We start from the raw sequence: 13,550 nt of genomic DNA on the forward strand, positions 1-13,550 counted from the left end.
GTTTTGATTGCTTACGCTTTAAACAAGCTTTTCAGTAAAGGCTTTCTGGAATTTATAAAACAAGCCTTTGCTGTGTTTGATCAAAAACCACCTCACATGTCAGACTGAAAGCTACTTTGGTTAAGCTGATAAAATTGAACAGAAGAGGAATAATGACAATGGTATGCCTAATGTAAACTATTTTTAAGACTTGTTTCTAGCTCTGCTTAAGTTGCAATGTTGTCTTCAGTAGATTTAGCACCACATTTTAGAGATGCACATTTTAACTGGCTCATATGTGGTGGATTTGTTTAAAAAACAACAGTATTTTTCTGTCTTTTCTCCCCTCATCATTTTCCCTTCTGTTAAATGCATCAATTATATGTGTTGCATAACATTGGCGGAGAAGCCAGGATGAAATACATTGACCCCAAAAATTAATTTCAAGCACATATTAGTAGCAAATTCCATTGTGTAATTGTGGGTTGTGAGAATTCTTTTTAAGCTGACTAAACAGTATGCAAAATACTGAAAAGAACGCTCTGAGGGCTTAACTACATGTTACTTGGGAGATCAGCAACTGGATATTTTAATACTTTCATTTGGATTGGGATTCTTGTATGAGGAAGAAAGATTTCACCATCTCCCACATGCTGTTTTATTAATAGAAGTGTTTCCACTTCCCCCAACTTCTGTTAGGAGAAGTCAATTCTATTTGGTCAATAAAGCTGCTGTGGGGGTAGATGGTCAGTCTTTCCTATCTCTATTTTCCAGCCCCCTGACCCAAATATGGTCTCTTCCTTAACCTCGCCCCCCTCCCCCAGCTTGTAGAGCTGACTGCTTTTTAAATTTTTTAAACTCAGTAGGAATACAGTTCATAGCATTAATCTGAGCACTGCCCTGTCCTGTTAAGTATTTAAAATGGCGTCTCACTAATAGGTATTCAAACTAGAAGTGACAGAAGACCCACATCTATTTTTTTACCAGTCTATCCATTCACATGGTTAGGTCATGTCTCAGTGGTCGAGCATCTGTTTTGCATGCAGAAGGTCCTGGTTCAATCTCTGCCATCTCCTAGTAGTGGGCGATGTGAAAGGTCTCTACCATGAGTAGACACTGCCTATCAGAGTAATCTGTACTGACTTTGAAGGGCCAATGGCAGCTTTATGTGCTCACATGTGATGCAAAGGGGGATGTCTGTTTTTAAACAGAAACTGCAAACATGAGTGCGTGCACTTGCTATTGGTCCTTCCTTGTCTTACATTGCTGCACACTATATCAGTTCAGCTGTGATCCTGGTAGTGAGCCTGGGTGAAAGAAAGATGCTTAAAACAACAAAGTTGATGGAAGAGAGGAGGCAGGTTTTAGCATCCCTCAGACAGATATGTGCTCTGCTTTTATAATAAAATATATGGATTCCCTTTCCAGTCCCGGTTATGTCTCACTTAGCTAAAAGACCAAACACTGAATTTGCAAGTTTTATTTTTATAGAATGAAGGAACAAACTTTCAGGTATTGATTATATTGAAGCAAAAATTACCACATAAGTGAGGCAGAGACATTCTGAGAGAGCAAATGCAGCATTTGTCTTAAAATGCAATTATTTGTATTCTTCAATGTAGCTTCCTTCCCTTCCTCTGCCTCTACCTATTTTCACATGTGTGAGGATGCAGCAGGTAAAACCTGCAAGCAGAAATAAGTCTCTGCACATGAATTGTCCTAGGTACATAGGTGGGAGCTGATTTCAGGCACCCCTTGTCGTTGTCTCTCCCAGCAGGCAATGGGCACTGAAAGAAATAGCTATCTTTTCAGTGTAAGAGTTTTTTTGCACACAGCTCTAGGTCACTATCTCACCCATGAGGAAACTTGACTCTACAGAATTCTGCAAGATGTCCATCTGCAAGAATGAAAGAGGAACAGAGCTGAACCACCACTTCCCTTACCCACTGTTTCAAAATGCTACTTCATTACAGTATTCACAGTCAGCAGCTGTACATTTCTCTTGTTTCAATCCCTTGGTGGTAATAATAACTGAGGAAAGATGCAATTTAGATCACTTTCCCAATCAAGTTAGAAGCTTACACAGATGTTTTGAAAGAAAAGGCAAGGCAAGTGATAATACTGTACAGTCATTTTACCTATTATGTGCTGCTACTGTAGCTCTACATTGAATAGACTATATCAGTGGAAGGGTGAATGAGGATAAAGTGATGAATTAATGTCCCTGACTCCGGAAAAGCAAAGACTACTTTATACAGGAGCTCATTTGCATATTAAGCCACACCCCATGATACCAAGCCAGCCAGAACTGCGTTCCTGTGCGTTTCTGCTCAAAAAAAGACCTGAGTTTATGAGTACATATGGCATGAGCAATGTGGGGAAGCAGTCTAAAAATGTATATGTTTAAACATGGTTCAAACCAAATGAACTCTCATGCACTTTTTGTAGGAGGAAGGGAAAGGGGCACAGCCTCAAATTCCTTGGCTACAAAGTGACTAGGAATAGCTCTGAAGGCAGTGTTCAAGTAACATTTTAGTCTGGTTAGAAGAATTGGGAATGCACCAAGAATTTAGAGTGTCTCCTCCTCATTCTTGTGCATCTTGTACAAACTGGGCTAACTGAGGATTAGAAACTATGGTATGAAGGAAATCCCAGTTAGCATTAGGTAACCCAAGCCAAAAAAGGGATGGAGGGAAATGGTATGAAAGAGGGGAAGAGAACTGTGGCACATTTCTGTTTTCCAGACAATTTGAAGATTGCTAATGTGACATCTGCATTCAGCTTGATTTGTCCAGTAGCAACTTACAGACCAACAAGATTTCAGAGATATAAGCTTCCAAGTTCAATGCTTCCTCAGAAGCTTATACCCGCAGATCTTATTTGTCTAGGGTTAACTGGTCCTTGCTGGCAACCTGATGAGAAGGAGCTGGAAGGGTTAACAGACCTGGAAGAGTTGCCAGTCAGTTCCTCAGCTGAACAAACAGCAGCTGGCCCATCAATCACTCTCCAGGCACCAGTGTCAGCTGTTGACACCCAGGGAGCAGGCTGATTGAGACTCCCATATAGCTCCCACCCAGGACCTTGTAACCTTGTGGAAGCAAAAAGTCTATTCTCTGGCTTGCATCCACGCTCCTTCCTGATTTCCGATCCTGACCTGCTTGATTTCCTTGGCACCCTGTCCTTTTGACTTTTGGACATTGACTTCTGATTCCAGTTTGTGATTCTGCATTGGTGACCTGGCTCCTGCTTGACTTCCTGAACTTTGACCTTGGACTAGCTTTGGGCTCCTGCCTGCCTGCACCCTGAGAACGTGACACAACCAGTGGGGGGTGGGGTGGTCTTACCAGGAGCAGGAGGATGCTTAGGCTATGTTGCCAGTAATGTGGCAGTGTCACTTGTGGTATATACCAGAAGTGATGTCATCACATTGCACCATCCCAGCAAGGTTCTGGCATTTGAGCAAAAATTCTATGGTAAATATGGCTGATACCAGAGAGGTTTTGTCCAAATAAAAGAGTGTTGCCCAGACATCATGCGTGTGATGGTGTCACTTCTGGTACACACTAGAAGTGACATCACCATGTCGTCAGCAATGCAGCCTGGGCCTCCTTCCTGCTTGCGGTAAGTCTCCCCGCTGGCCAGCTGATCATGGGTGAAGGGCCTGGAGAGGCTGGCAACCCTGTGTTTGTCTCTAAGGTGCTACTGGGCTACCCTCTCCAACATGACTACCCTCTGAAACTGCACTAAGCTTGTGTTTCTTTTCTTCATTTTTATCAAGATACATTCATTTTCTTCTGTTTAGCTTTCCATGAAAACTGCCTGGGGTTACAGAGAGCTGCTTTTAATTAGATACCAAATTGAAATCAGTATTACAGCCTATGTAGCTTTCCCCCCCCCTTTTTTTTTTTACAGAAATTACAATGTTCATTGGAGTGTTTTGCCCTGTGTCCAATATGTAAGTAGATGGATTTTGTTGTCTCTTTTATTTATTTTATTTATTTCCTTTTCAGAGTTTATTACAGGAACTGAAACACCTAAAAATTAAAGTTGAAGAACTGGAAAATGAAAGAACTCAGTATGAATGGAAACTGAAAGCAACTAAAGTAAGCAGCACAGGTTCACCTTGGACTAATTTGCCACCATGAGTATGTTTGTAGGGAAACTACAGCAGTATCCTAACAAAACAATATTTGAAGTGATGCTGTGTCAGTCTTCCTATCTCTACAAGGAATTTAATATTTGCTTGCCATTGTCCATTTTTCCAAAATTAATTTTGGCTGTTATTTAAGTTATTTGTGGAAGAGTACTCATAGTGAACACAAATGGATAAAAAAGCTGTTCTCATTGATTTTCTTTTGTTCCCTAAAACATATTATTGCCAATAATAGGATTCCTCAACAAGCAGTTGTACATAAAGGTAGCATGATAATTCAGTAGTGAGAAGTAGTGGTTAGAGACGTATAGAAATTGCCACTCTGCCTTAAAGTTCTCTGGTGACCTTGTGTTCTCTGGTGACTCAGCCTCACCTATATCACAGGGTTGTTGCGAGAGTAAAATAGGGATGGGAAAAGGGCATGTGCCAACTCAGTTCCTTGGAGGAAGGGCAGAATAAAAATATACGAAGTCTACCATGTATCCTTGAAGTAAGGGAAATCTTAGCCAGGGCAGAAACAGAATTTTCTAATATTGCTTTGGGATGGAACCTACTACTGGAGGTTGGAAATCACCCTTTCCATTGCAGATATACATGAAGAGAACTTGTCAAGAATTGCCAAAGAGAGGGAGGTCTTCTACCCCCTCTGTATTCACTGGTTCTTTCATTAGCTTTAAGAGGCACCTATGTAAAGAAAAATTAATTGCCCTTACCTTTCCCTAAGGAAAGAGAGCATTCTATTTTGGCTTTATGAGGGTTTCATTTTTTCCCCTTATTGTTGTGTTTGTTTAAAATATTTCTAATATATGTCAAAATAGTCATTTCACTTCTTTTTTGGGTGATTGATAAACTGCGGAAACAGAAAGGAAGCTAATAATGTTTATCTGTCCTTTCAGGCTGAAATAGCACAGCTGCAGGAACAGCTGGCTCTGAAAGACTCAGAGATCGAACGATTACAAAGTCAGATCTCAAGGACGTCAGTAAATCATGAAATTGCAGAAAGAGGTAAAAAATTAGGAACAAAAAAAATAGCAAAGTTGCAATTAAAGCGTATATGTATTTTTACCCAGCACTGCTGCTTCTTCCTTTGATAATTAGATGTTCCCTTTAATAAGTATCTGCCACAGAAATTCATCAGCAGTGTTTGCAACCATTTTTTTCCAATTATACAAATTTTATACAAATTTTTTTAAAGTATTCCTGAATTTACTAGTGGCACAGTCTCATCTTTTTATCTCAAACATTATCTACATTTTCTGTAAGAATTTCTAATCACACAGTGTGATTTACAATAATTTTGTGATACCACCTCTCTAGAGGTAACTTACCATTGTTTCCACGTTGCAGAACAGGTGCTAGGGTTATCTGAGTGTTTAGTGCACAGGAACTATGGTATTGGTATGGAATCTTCTTCATTATTGAGTTACATATTTTCATCTACTTTTCACTTGCAGTAGGGTCACAACACAGTTTGCAGCATGAAAAATATGCAACCCAATTAGCCCCCAGTCAAATTTTACAAAGGGATGATCCATGAGGATGTTATGGACTGGGCCTGGTTCCACAGTCACAGCTCACACATAGCCATGGACTAAGCACCAAGGGCACTTTGGCCTTTGTCAAAGGTTTGCATCTCTGACCAAGCCAAAGTTTTGACTGACCTGCAAAAAAGTGACACACAGATGCTCAGTCCAGGTTTATTCAGCTGGAACAGATGTTCCCCTGCTTGTGCTTTTGATAGACTTGTGAAGCCATATGATCCTGCATTCCTTTGTATCTTCCTCACAGACGCTACAAATTTCACAGCAAACCTGTTTGGCAGTCATTATTTCAGTCTTGCAGGCCATTATCTCCCAATGGTTCCCTGTATCTTAGCCTTTTGTAAAGCACAGGAAAACTTCAGGGGAAATTAGAAGCTGATTCACAGCTGATGGAGAATAAGCTAGGAATGGGCTTCTGCTCTACAACCCTTCAGAAAAACTACTACACTTTGTGGCTGGAGATAGAAGTGATTGGTTGTGGATGTCCCAATGGCAAAAGAAAGAAGAAAAATAAATGATTTCTCTGCAGCTCTGTCACGTTCTCAGGGTGCAGGCAGGCAGGAGTCCAAAGCCAGTCCAAGGTCAAAGTCCAGGAAGTCAAGCAGGAGCCACGTCACCATTGCAGAATCATAAACCAGAATCAGAAGTCACTGTCCAAAAGCCAAAAGGTCAGGGTGCCAAGGAAATCAAGCAGGTCAGGATCAGGAAGGAGCATGGATGCAAGCCAGAGAATAGACTTGTTGCTTCCACAAGGTTACAAGGTCCTGGGTGAGAGCTATATGGGAGTCTCAATCAGCCTGCTCCCTGGGCGGCAATGACTCTGCTAGAACTCAGGGCTGAGAGATCTGAAGCCTCGGCATGCCTCATGTCTTTGCTCTGAAAGTTCTTTCCGGAGCCTGCTTCAAACTCTTGAGATGGGAGGAGGAGAGCTTGGAGGAGATTGATTGTCAACAGCTGACACTGGTGCTGGGAGAGTGATTGATGGGCCAGCTGCTGTTTGTTCAGCTGAGGAACTGGCTGGCAACTCTTCCAGGTCTGTTAACCCTTCCAGCTCCTCCTCATCAGGGCTCATAACATGCTCAATCCAACAGCTTGGAGGGGGGAGGGAAATAATTAGTTTCTTCCACTCCCACTCCAAAGTGAGAGCTGGGGCACAGGGAACAGGAGTAATCTCCTCTTCAGGCCAACCCGACAGCTTGAGGACAGGAGAAGAGAAAAGTAATCAGTTGGGCTTCTGTTCACATGGCCCTGGTTTGTTGTGTATCAGCAACTCTGGGACACAGCAGTTTCCAAAAGAACCCAACTTCATGGTGATCCCCATGATCAGCTGGGAGTTGGATCCTTATCCTCACCCCTTCTACCTTAGAAAAACTTTGGTAGATACGGAGCAAAATTTCTCCGGCCAAGATCAGAAGTCTGCTCCCCATTAATCCCCCCAACTGAAGTCTGTAAATAGCCTACTCTTCAAATAAGTTGCAAACAGCTTAAGTGGTTGCATGATTGCTACTGGTCAACAAGATGTAAGTGGAACCAGCAGGTGTTCACACATCCCTAACATTGCTACCATTCTATCCCTGTCTTTATCTGTCATTATTGTATGAATTTTGGGGCTTTAGAGCTGTAGCAGGCTTATGCTTAATATGAATAACAGCTTGTACAGAACAAAAACCAATAACTATGGGCAGAGTTTACTAAGACTGCCCCTTTTATCAGCTGCCTCTTCCTGAACAAAATGCTTTGTGCATCTAATACAAAGTATATAATAAACCTTCAGTTTAAATCTCTGATTTTTAAACCATTTTTATAATGAATGGTTGGCACTGTGTTCTATTAAACATGCTTGTTAACAACTGAGCCCTTTCTTTGTTCCAAAAGCATAAATGGCTATTTAGGTGGAATATTGTCAAAGATGACTTGGCACGCATTGGGAATTGCATTAATATGCAGCTTTAATGTTAGTTTCAGTAATTCATAGCATTTGTGCATGTTTAGTGAAATAAGGTTTGCATGTATTATTACTTCTCTATCAGTAGTTGGAAATGCTAGCAAATTTGTTTCCTATACAAGATTTTTTAAAAACCTAGTATTGGGTTTTGAATGATTTCCAAAACAAAAACAAACAAAAAACTGTAGCATTTTAAATGTTCCCAAAAGGCTACCATATTAGTATAGAGGGAAAAAGGGACTTCATGTTGTGTTAACAATAAAACTTTGCCATCTTTCTTGTCACATTTTAACAGCTTAAATGAATCAAATCTCAGGGTGTATTGAAATTCTTCTGATGAATTTCTTATAATATCTAATCTGATTTTTTTTGCATATTTTATTTGATTTTCTCCATTTGCCATCATAGAGGAAGTATATAGGCGAAGGCTAAAAGAGAAACGTAAGCCCTAAAATTTCACTTTGCTGCTTTTCACACAAATTATACTTCAGTTGCTCTTCTCCAGGCACTCATTCAGCGTGTCCCTATATTTGTCTGCTGTACCTTAATACACGGATGAATATTTTACTGCTTATAGCAAACAGACAGCTCTTAACATTTCAGAAATACAGTTGTAATTATTATCTTGGAAGAATTTTTTTAAACCCTTCAGAAATCTAGTTAACTAAGTGGACTTTAAAATAATCTGTCAAGGTTGGTAGATTCCAGAAAAGACTGGCCGATTTCGCACTCACCTTACGCCGCTCTCACATCTGTCTTCTCAGTGCGGCGCCCTCCCGATTTCCCACTATTTGCGTCGGGGCTGCAGCAAACATTGCGGTTTTCACACAGCAAACAGAAACTGATTTTTAGCGGTTTCCGTTTGTTACACGAAAACCACAATGTTTGTTGCAGCCCTGGTGCAAATAGTGGGAAATCGGGAGGACGCCACGCTGAGAAGACGGACATGAGAGCAGCGTAAGGGTGAGTGCGAAATCAGTCACTCTTTCATAACTTGATGCCAAAGATGTTTTGCTTAGTATCCTTTTTTGGGGTGGAGTTTTAAATATGGGGCTGAGTATGGTAGTGATATTTAAACTATTTATAATCATGGCAAGAGAAAAGTCTATTTAACAGATAGTTGGGAGGGAAGAGACATGTAAAACTTAAGCCTTGACATGGTTCTTTTAAAAGTCTGATTACTGTGAGTGGAAACCTAATAGGAGATTTAAAAGCACCAAATGTCTTGTTCTTTTCTTCATTTTAAATCTGTCTGATTGCTTGCACAATGCTTGCTGCTTTGTGTGTTTGATTTTTGTATTTTGCTAAGCATGTACGTGCCAGATACACATCAGTGCTGTCTCTTGAAAATTAACTGAGTTTGTGGTACACTGAAACAAGTAATCCACTAACTCTAGTATTCTCATCAGTATATTTCCATTACTTAGATATTAATAAGAAATGGCTATTCGAACTTTAGTGCTTGGTTTAAAACTGCATGCTAATATCCTTTCCTCCCTTTGATTTGTTTTATTTTGTTATAAGTTCTGCTGATCATTTCTGTCATTCTTTATTTGTGTGTCATGTTGCCATCTTTGTAAAACTTCAGTGAATTGAATCACTATTTTAAAAACTTTTTTGTACAATTATGCCAAAAGTATATAAGAATGTCTTCTGCTTGGACAACTGCTGTACTTAAATGATTAAATCAGACTATGCATAAAGTGTCATATGTATCTTTCAGAAGTTCAACTAACTGCTCATTAGCTCTTGAGTTATTTCAGTGCCTGCAGCATGTAGAATATTCCATTTAATCAGTACAGGACATTAAGTACTTTTCTGCAATCTTAGATGTCATGTTTGTGAGCCAGCATGGTGTAGTGGTTAAGAGCACAGACTCTGATCTGGATAACTGGGTTTGATTCTCCAATCCTCTGCATGAAGCCTGCAGAGGGCCAGTCACAGCTCTTTCAGAACTCTCTCAGCCCCACCCACCTCACAAGGTGTCTTTTGTGAGGAGAGACTCCTTAAGATAGGGCAAAGCAAAGCATAAAATACAACTTTTCTCCTCCACCTCTGACATCAAGGGTCCCCAACCTTTGGGACGTGGCCCACTACCGGGCCATGGCCCATTAGCAACTAGGCCGCCACTCCCTGACCTCCGCCCCCCCGCTGCCCTCACATGCCCTTCACAGCACCGCAAAGTGGCACCGCACTCCCTCCCCCATGCACAACAAGGCACCATGGCCCACCCCTACCCCTCCCCTCCCTTCCCCAGTGCCACGCTGTGTTCTGCCCCCTCCCCCGCCAGCAGAAGAGTGAGGAGGCTTGGAGTCACTTCTACGTGCTTCAGCAGGGCCCGGGCTGATTCTATGGCATTTGAAGAGGAGGCGTTTCACCCCATCCCTCACTTCTGGAAGTGAGGGGGGGGGAAGCCTCCTTCAGCACACTATTGAAATAACTTAGAACCAGCCCAGGCCCTGCCGAAGCAGTAGAGCCAAGCCTCATCACTCACCCTCCCACCGTGCGATCAGAGGGGCGCTGCAACAAGACTTGGGCAGCTTTGGCAGGAACTGGGCTAATTCTAAGTTATTTCAATAGCGTGTTGAAGGAGGCTTCCAGAAGTGAGGGAGGGGGTGAAACTCCTCCTCCTCCAGCCTGCTCTTCAAATGCCGTAGAATCAGCCGGTTCCTGCCGAAGCAAGTTGGGCTGACTCCTCTGAGCCTCCTCGCGAGAATGGGGGAGGGGGGGTGAAACACAGCGCGGCTCTGGGGAAGGGAGGGGAGGGGGCGAGCTAGGGTTGCCAATCCCCAGGTGTGGGCAGGGAATCCCCAGGATTGGAGGCCCTCCACCATTTAAGGGTCATCAGAAAGGGGGGGAGGGAAATGTCTGCTGGGAACTCTGTTATTTCGTATGGAGACTTATTCCCATAGGAAATAATGGAGAATTGATCCGCTGGTATCTGGGGCTCTGGAGGACTGTATTTTGAGGTAGAGGCACCAAAATTGCAGCATAACATCCAGTGCCTCTCCCCAAAATACCCCCCCAAGTTTCAAAAAGATTGGACCTCTGAGCCCCAAAAGAAAGTGCCCCTATGCTTCATTATTTCCTATGGTCGAGGACCTGTCTACCTTAGGGACCGTCTCTCCCCATATGAACCCCAGAGAGCACTGAGGTCAGCCGGAAAAAAACTTGTTGACTACTCCCAGACCGAGAGAGGTGAAGCTGCAATGCACCCGTAACCGGGCCTTCTCCTCTGTAGCCCCGAACCTATGGAACCAACTTCCAGAGGAAATGCGGGCCCTGCGGGATCTTGAACAATTCCGCACGGCCTGCAAGACCTTCCTCTTCCGACTGGCTTTCGCTGATGAAGAAAGAAATTGCTAATGATAACCGCCATCATAAAAGAACAAATAGCATTAGCACTTTTATTAATTTAATTAATTAATTTTAAACTTAATCAGAATTTTAATGTTTAAATGTAATTTGTTTTCTTTGCCTTTCTTTGTATAGTTGGAATTTCAATGATGTTGTTAGCCGCCCTGAGCCTGCTCCGGCGGGGAGGGCGGGATACAAATAAAATTATCTATCTATCTATCTATCTATCTATGGAAGGAAGGCATTTTAAAAAGCGTGCAGTCCCTTTAAAAGTGATGGCCAGAACTCTCTTTGGAGTTCAATTATGCTTGTCACACCCTTGCTCCTGACTCCACCCCCAAAGTCCCCAGACATTTCTTGAATTGGACTTGGCAACCCTAGGGTTGGCCGTGGCGGCGGCAGTGGCGGCAAAACCAGTCCTTGGTGCTAAAAGGGTTGGGGACCACAATCTGACATGGTCAGGACAATGGGCCGTGAGGTCAGGGTTAGGACCAGAAGGTTTGCCTTGGTCAAAATCTAAAATTGCCCGCTAACCCAGCCTTTTTGAGCCAGTGGGTACCTTTTAGGCTTGCCAATCTGCAGGTCCCAGCAGGGGTTCCACTTTCCCAGACTCCCTCCTGCCCCCAGTCAGCTGGTGATGGGGGAAGCCCCACCCCCAGAGGATCATGTGCCTTTCCATCTCCGGAGGCTTCAGTCTCCGATTGAAAGGCTTCCTCTTGGGATGGGGTGTCTATGTTGCTGTGAAGAAGTTGGCAGCAACTTGGGAGTAGAGAGGCCAATCCCCTTTCAGAGTCGCCAGAAACGGGGTGGGGGGGGGAGGGAAACGTCTGCTGAGCACTTCATTATTCCCTATGTGGAGATCAATTCTCACAGGGTATAATGGGGAATTGATCTGGAGGTTTCGGGGGCTCTGGGGGAGCTGTTTTCTGAGGTAGAGGAACCAAATCTTCAGTATAGTATCTAGTGCCTCTCCCCAAAGTACTCCCCAAGTTTCAAAACGATTGCACCAGGGGGTCCAATTCTATGAGCCCCAAAAGAAGGTGCCCCTATCCTTCATTATTTCCTATGGAAGGAAGACATTTTAAAAGGTGTGCTGTCCCTTTAAATGTGATGGCCAGAACTCTCTTGGAGTTCAATTATGCTTGTCACACCCTTGTTTCTGGCTCTGCCCCCAATGTCTCCTGGCTCCACCCCCAAAGTCCCCAGATATTTCTTGAATTGGACTTGGCAACCCTAGCACCTTTGGAATTTTGACATAGCATTGGTAAGCATAGCCACAAACTGGCTGATGCAGCTTAACTTCAGGCACATAGTGGAAATCCTTGTACTGTGGTTGCACTCACTGCTAAAACAGCTTTTTAAATCATCTGCATAGCCAATCAGATCTCTGCTGGCCCATAGCCTCGCTTGCCCACTTTCTAAAACCCCTTTTTAGGAACTGTTGCATTATGTAGAGCAATATGATGATTGGTAAATATTTATTTTTTTTTTATTATTTTACTTCATTTATACCCTGCTTTTCCCCCCAGTGGGGACCCAAAGTGGCTGACATCATTCTTCCCTCCTCCGTTTTATCCTTATAACACTCCTGTGAGGTAGGTTAGGCTGTTAGTTTGTAAGTCCCCCTAAGTAATTTAGGAAGCTTCCTTGGCATAGTGGGGATTTGAACCTGGGGCTCCGGATGCAAGTCTGATACGCTGACCACTATACACCAATGTCTCTGAAAGTGAAGGCATACATATATCTATTAATATTTTCAAGGATGTATGCTTCTTCAATTGAAACCTTTTTTTCATTTTAAGGCAGCTATATGAATTTCATTCAGTTTGTTAGACTTTTTAAAACCAATAAATGAAGTTGGTGTTACTGCTTAAGAAAGTATTGAAATTTTTGGTTATTTTTTATTCTGACCTTCCTTCAGGACTCTTATGGTGTACATTTTTCCTCTTCCCTTTCCCCCCTCTTTTTTACTCAAAACTATTTGCTTTATTTATTTACTTCATTTTTATCCATTCTTCCCAGTGGGCTCAGAGCAGCTTCCAACATTCACCTGTCCTCCATTTTATCCTCTGAGAATAGGCTAGGCTGATTGTGTGGGACTCTCCCAAGGTCACCAACAAGCTTCCATGTCAGAGCAAGGGTTCAAACCTGGTTCTTCCAGACCCTAGTCCAGCATTCTAACCATTTCACCACCCTACCTAACCCTAGAAGGTTAAGCTAAACGGAATATGATTTATTTATTTATTTAAAACATTTTAAGCTGGCTTTTTACCCAACATAGGGTCTCTATAGGCAGCAAACAATAAAATCATTAAAAATTAAAACAAGGTTAACATTACATATAACTATGTAAAAACCATTAAAGCATATGAATGGGAGTGTCATGATGCTGGGCCTAGCGAAGCCTGCAAGTTCCAGGGAAGCCTGCTTAGGAGTTACTGGGAAAAGCTTACATCTCCCAGGATCTCCTCTGTCCCTCTGATTGGGTAGCAAGGGGTTTGGAGGGAAACTGGCCCAGAGAGGGGGTGGGACCTGGTAAGCTTATATAAAGGCCAAGCCCAGGAAGGAAGTGTTC

General features: G+C 42.6%; 1 protein-coding gene across 3 annotated transcripts in view; it reads left to right on the forward strand.

Annotated features, from left to right (window-relative positions):
• The window catches only part of PPFIBP2 (PPFIA binding protein 2), a 190,957-nt gene that overhangs the window by 114,895 nt on the left and 62,512 nt on the right, over positions 1-13,550 (forward strand). For all 3 annotated transcript variants that reach the window (XM_060262105.1, XM_060262103.1, XM_060262104.1), the window contains 2 exons: positions 3,990-4,082; positions 5,029-5,137. In XM_060262105.1, coding sequence (XP_060118088.1) covers positions 3,990-4,082; positions 5,029-5,137 — 202 coding nt within the window. The remainder of the gene's footprint in view (positions 1-3,989; positions 4,083-5,028; positions 5,138-13,550) is intronic.

The sequence above is a fragment of the Heteronotia binoei genome, chromosome 21 (assembly GCF_032191835.1).
Source record: "Heteronotia binoei isolate CCM8104 ecotype False Entrance Well chromosome 21, APGP_CSIRO_Hbin_v1, whole genome shotgun sequence".
NCBI lineage: Eukaryota > Metazoa > Chordata > Lepidosauria > Squamata > Gekkonidae > Heteronotia > Heteronotia binoei.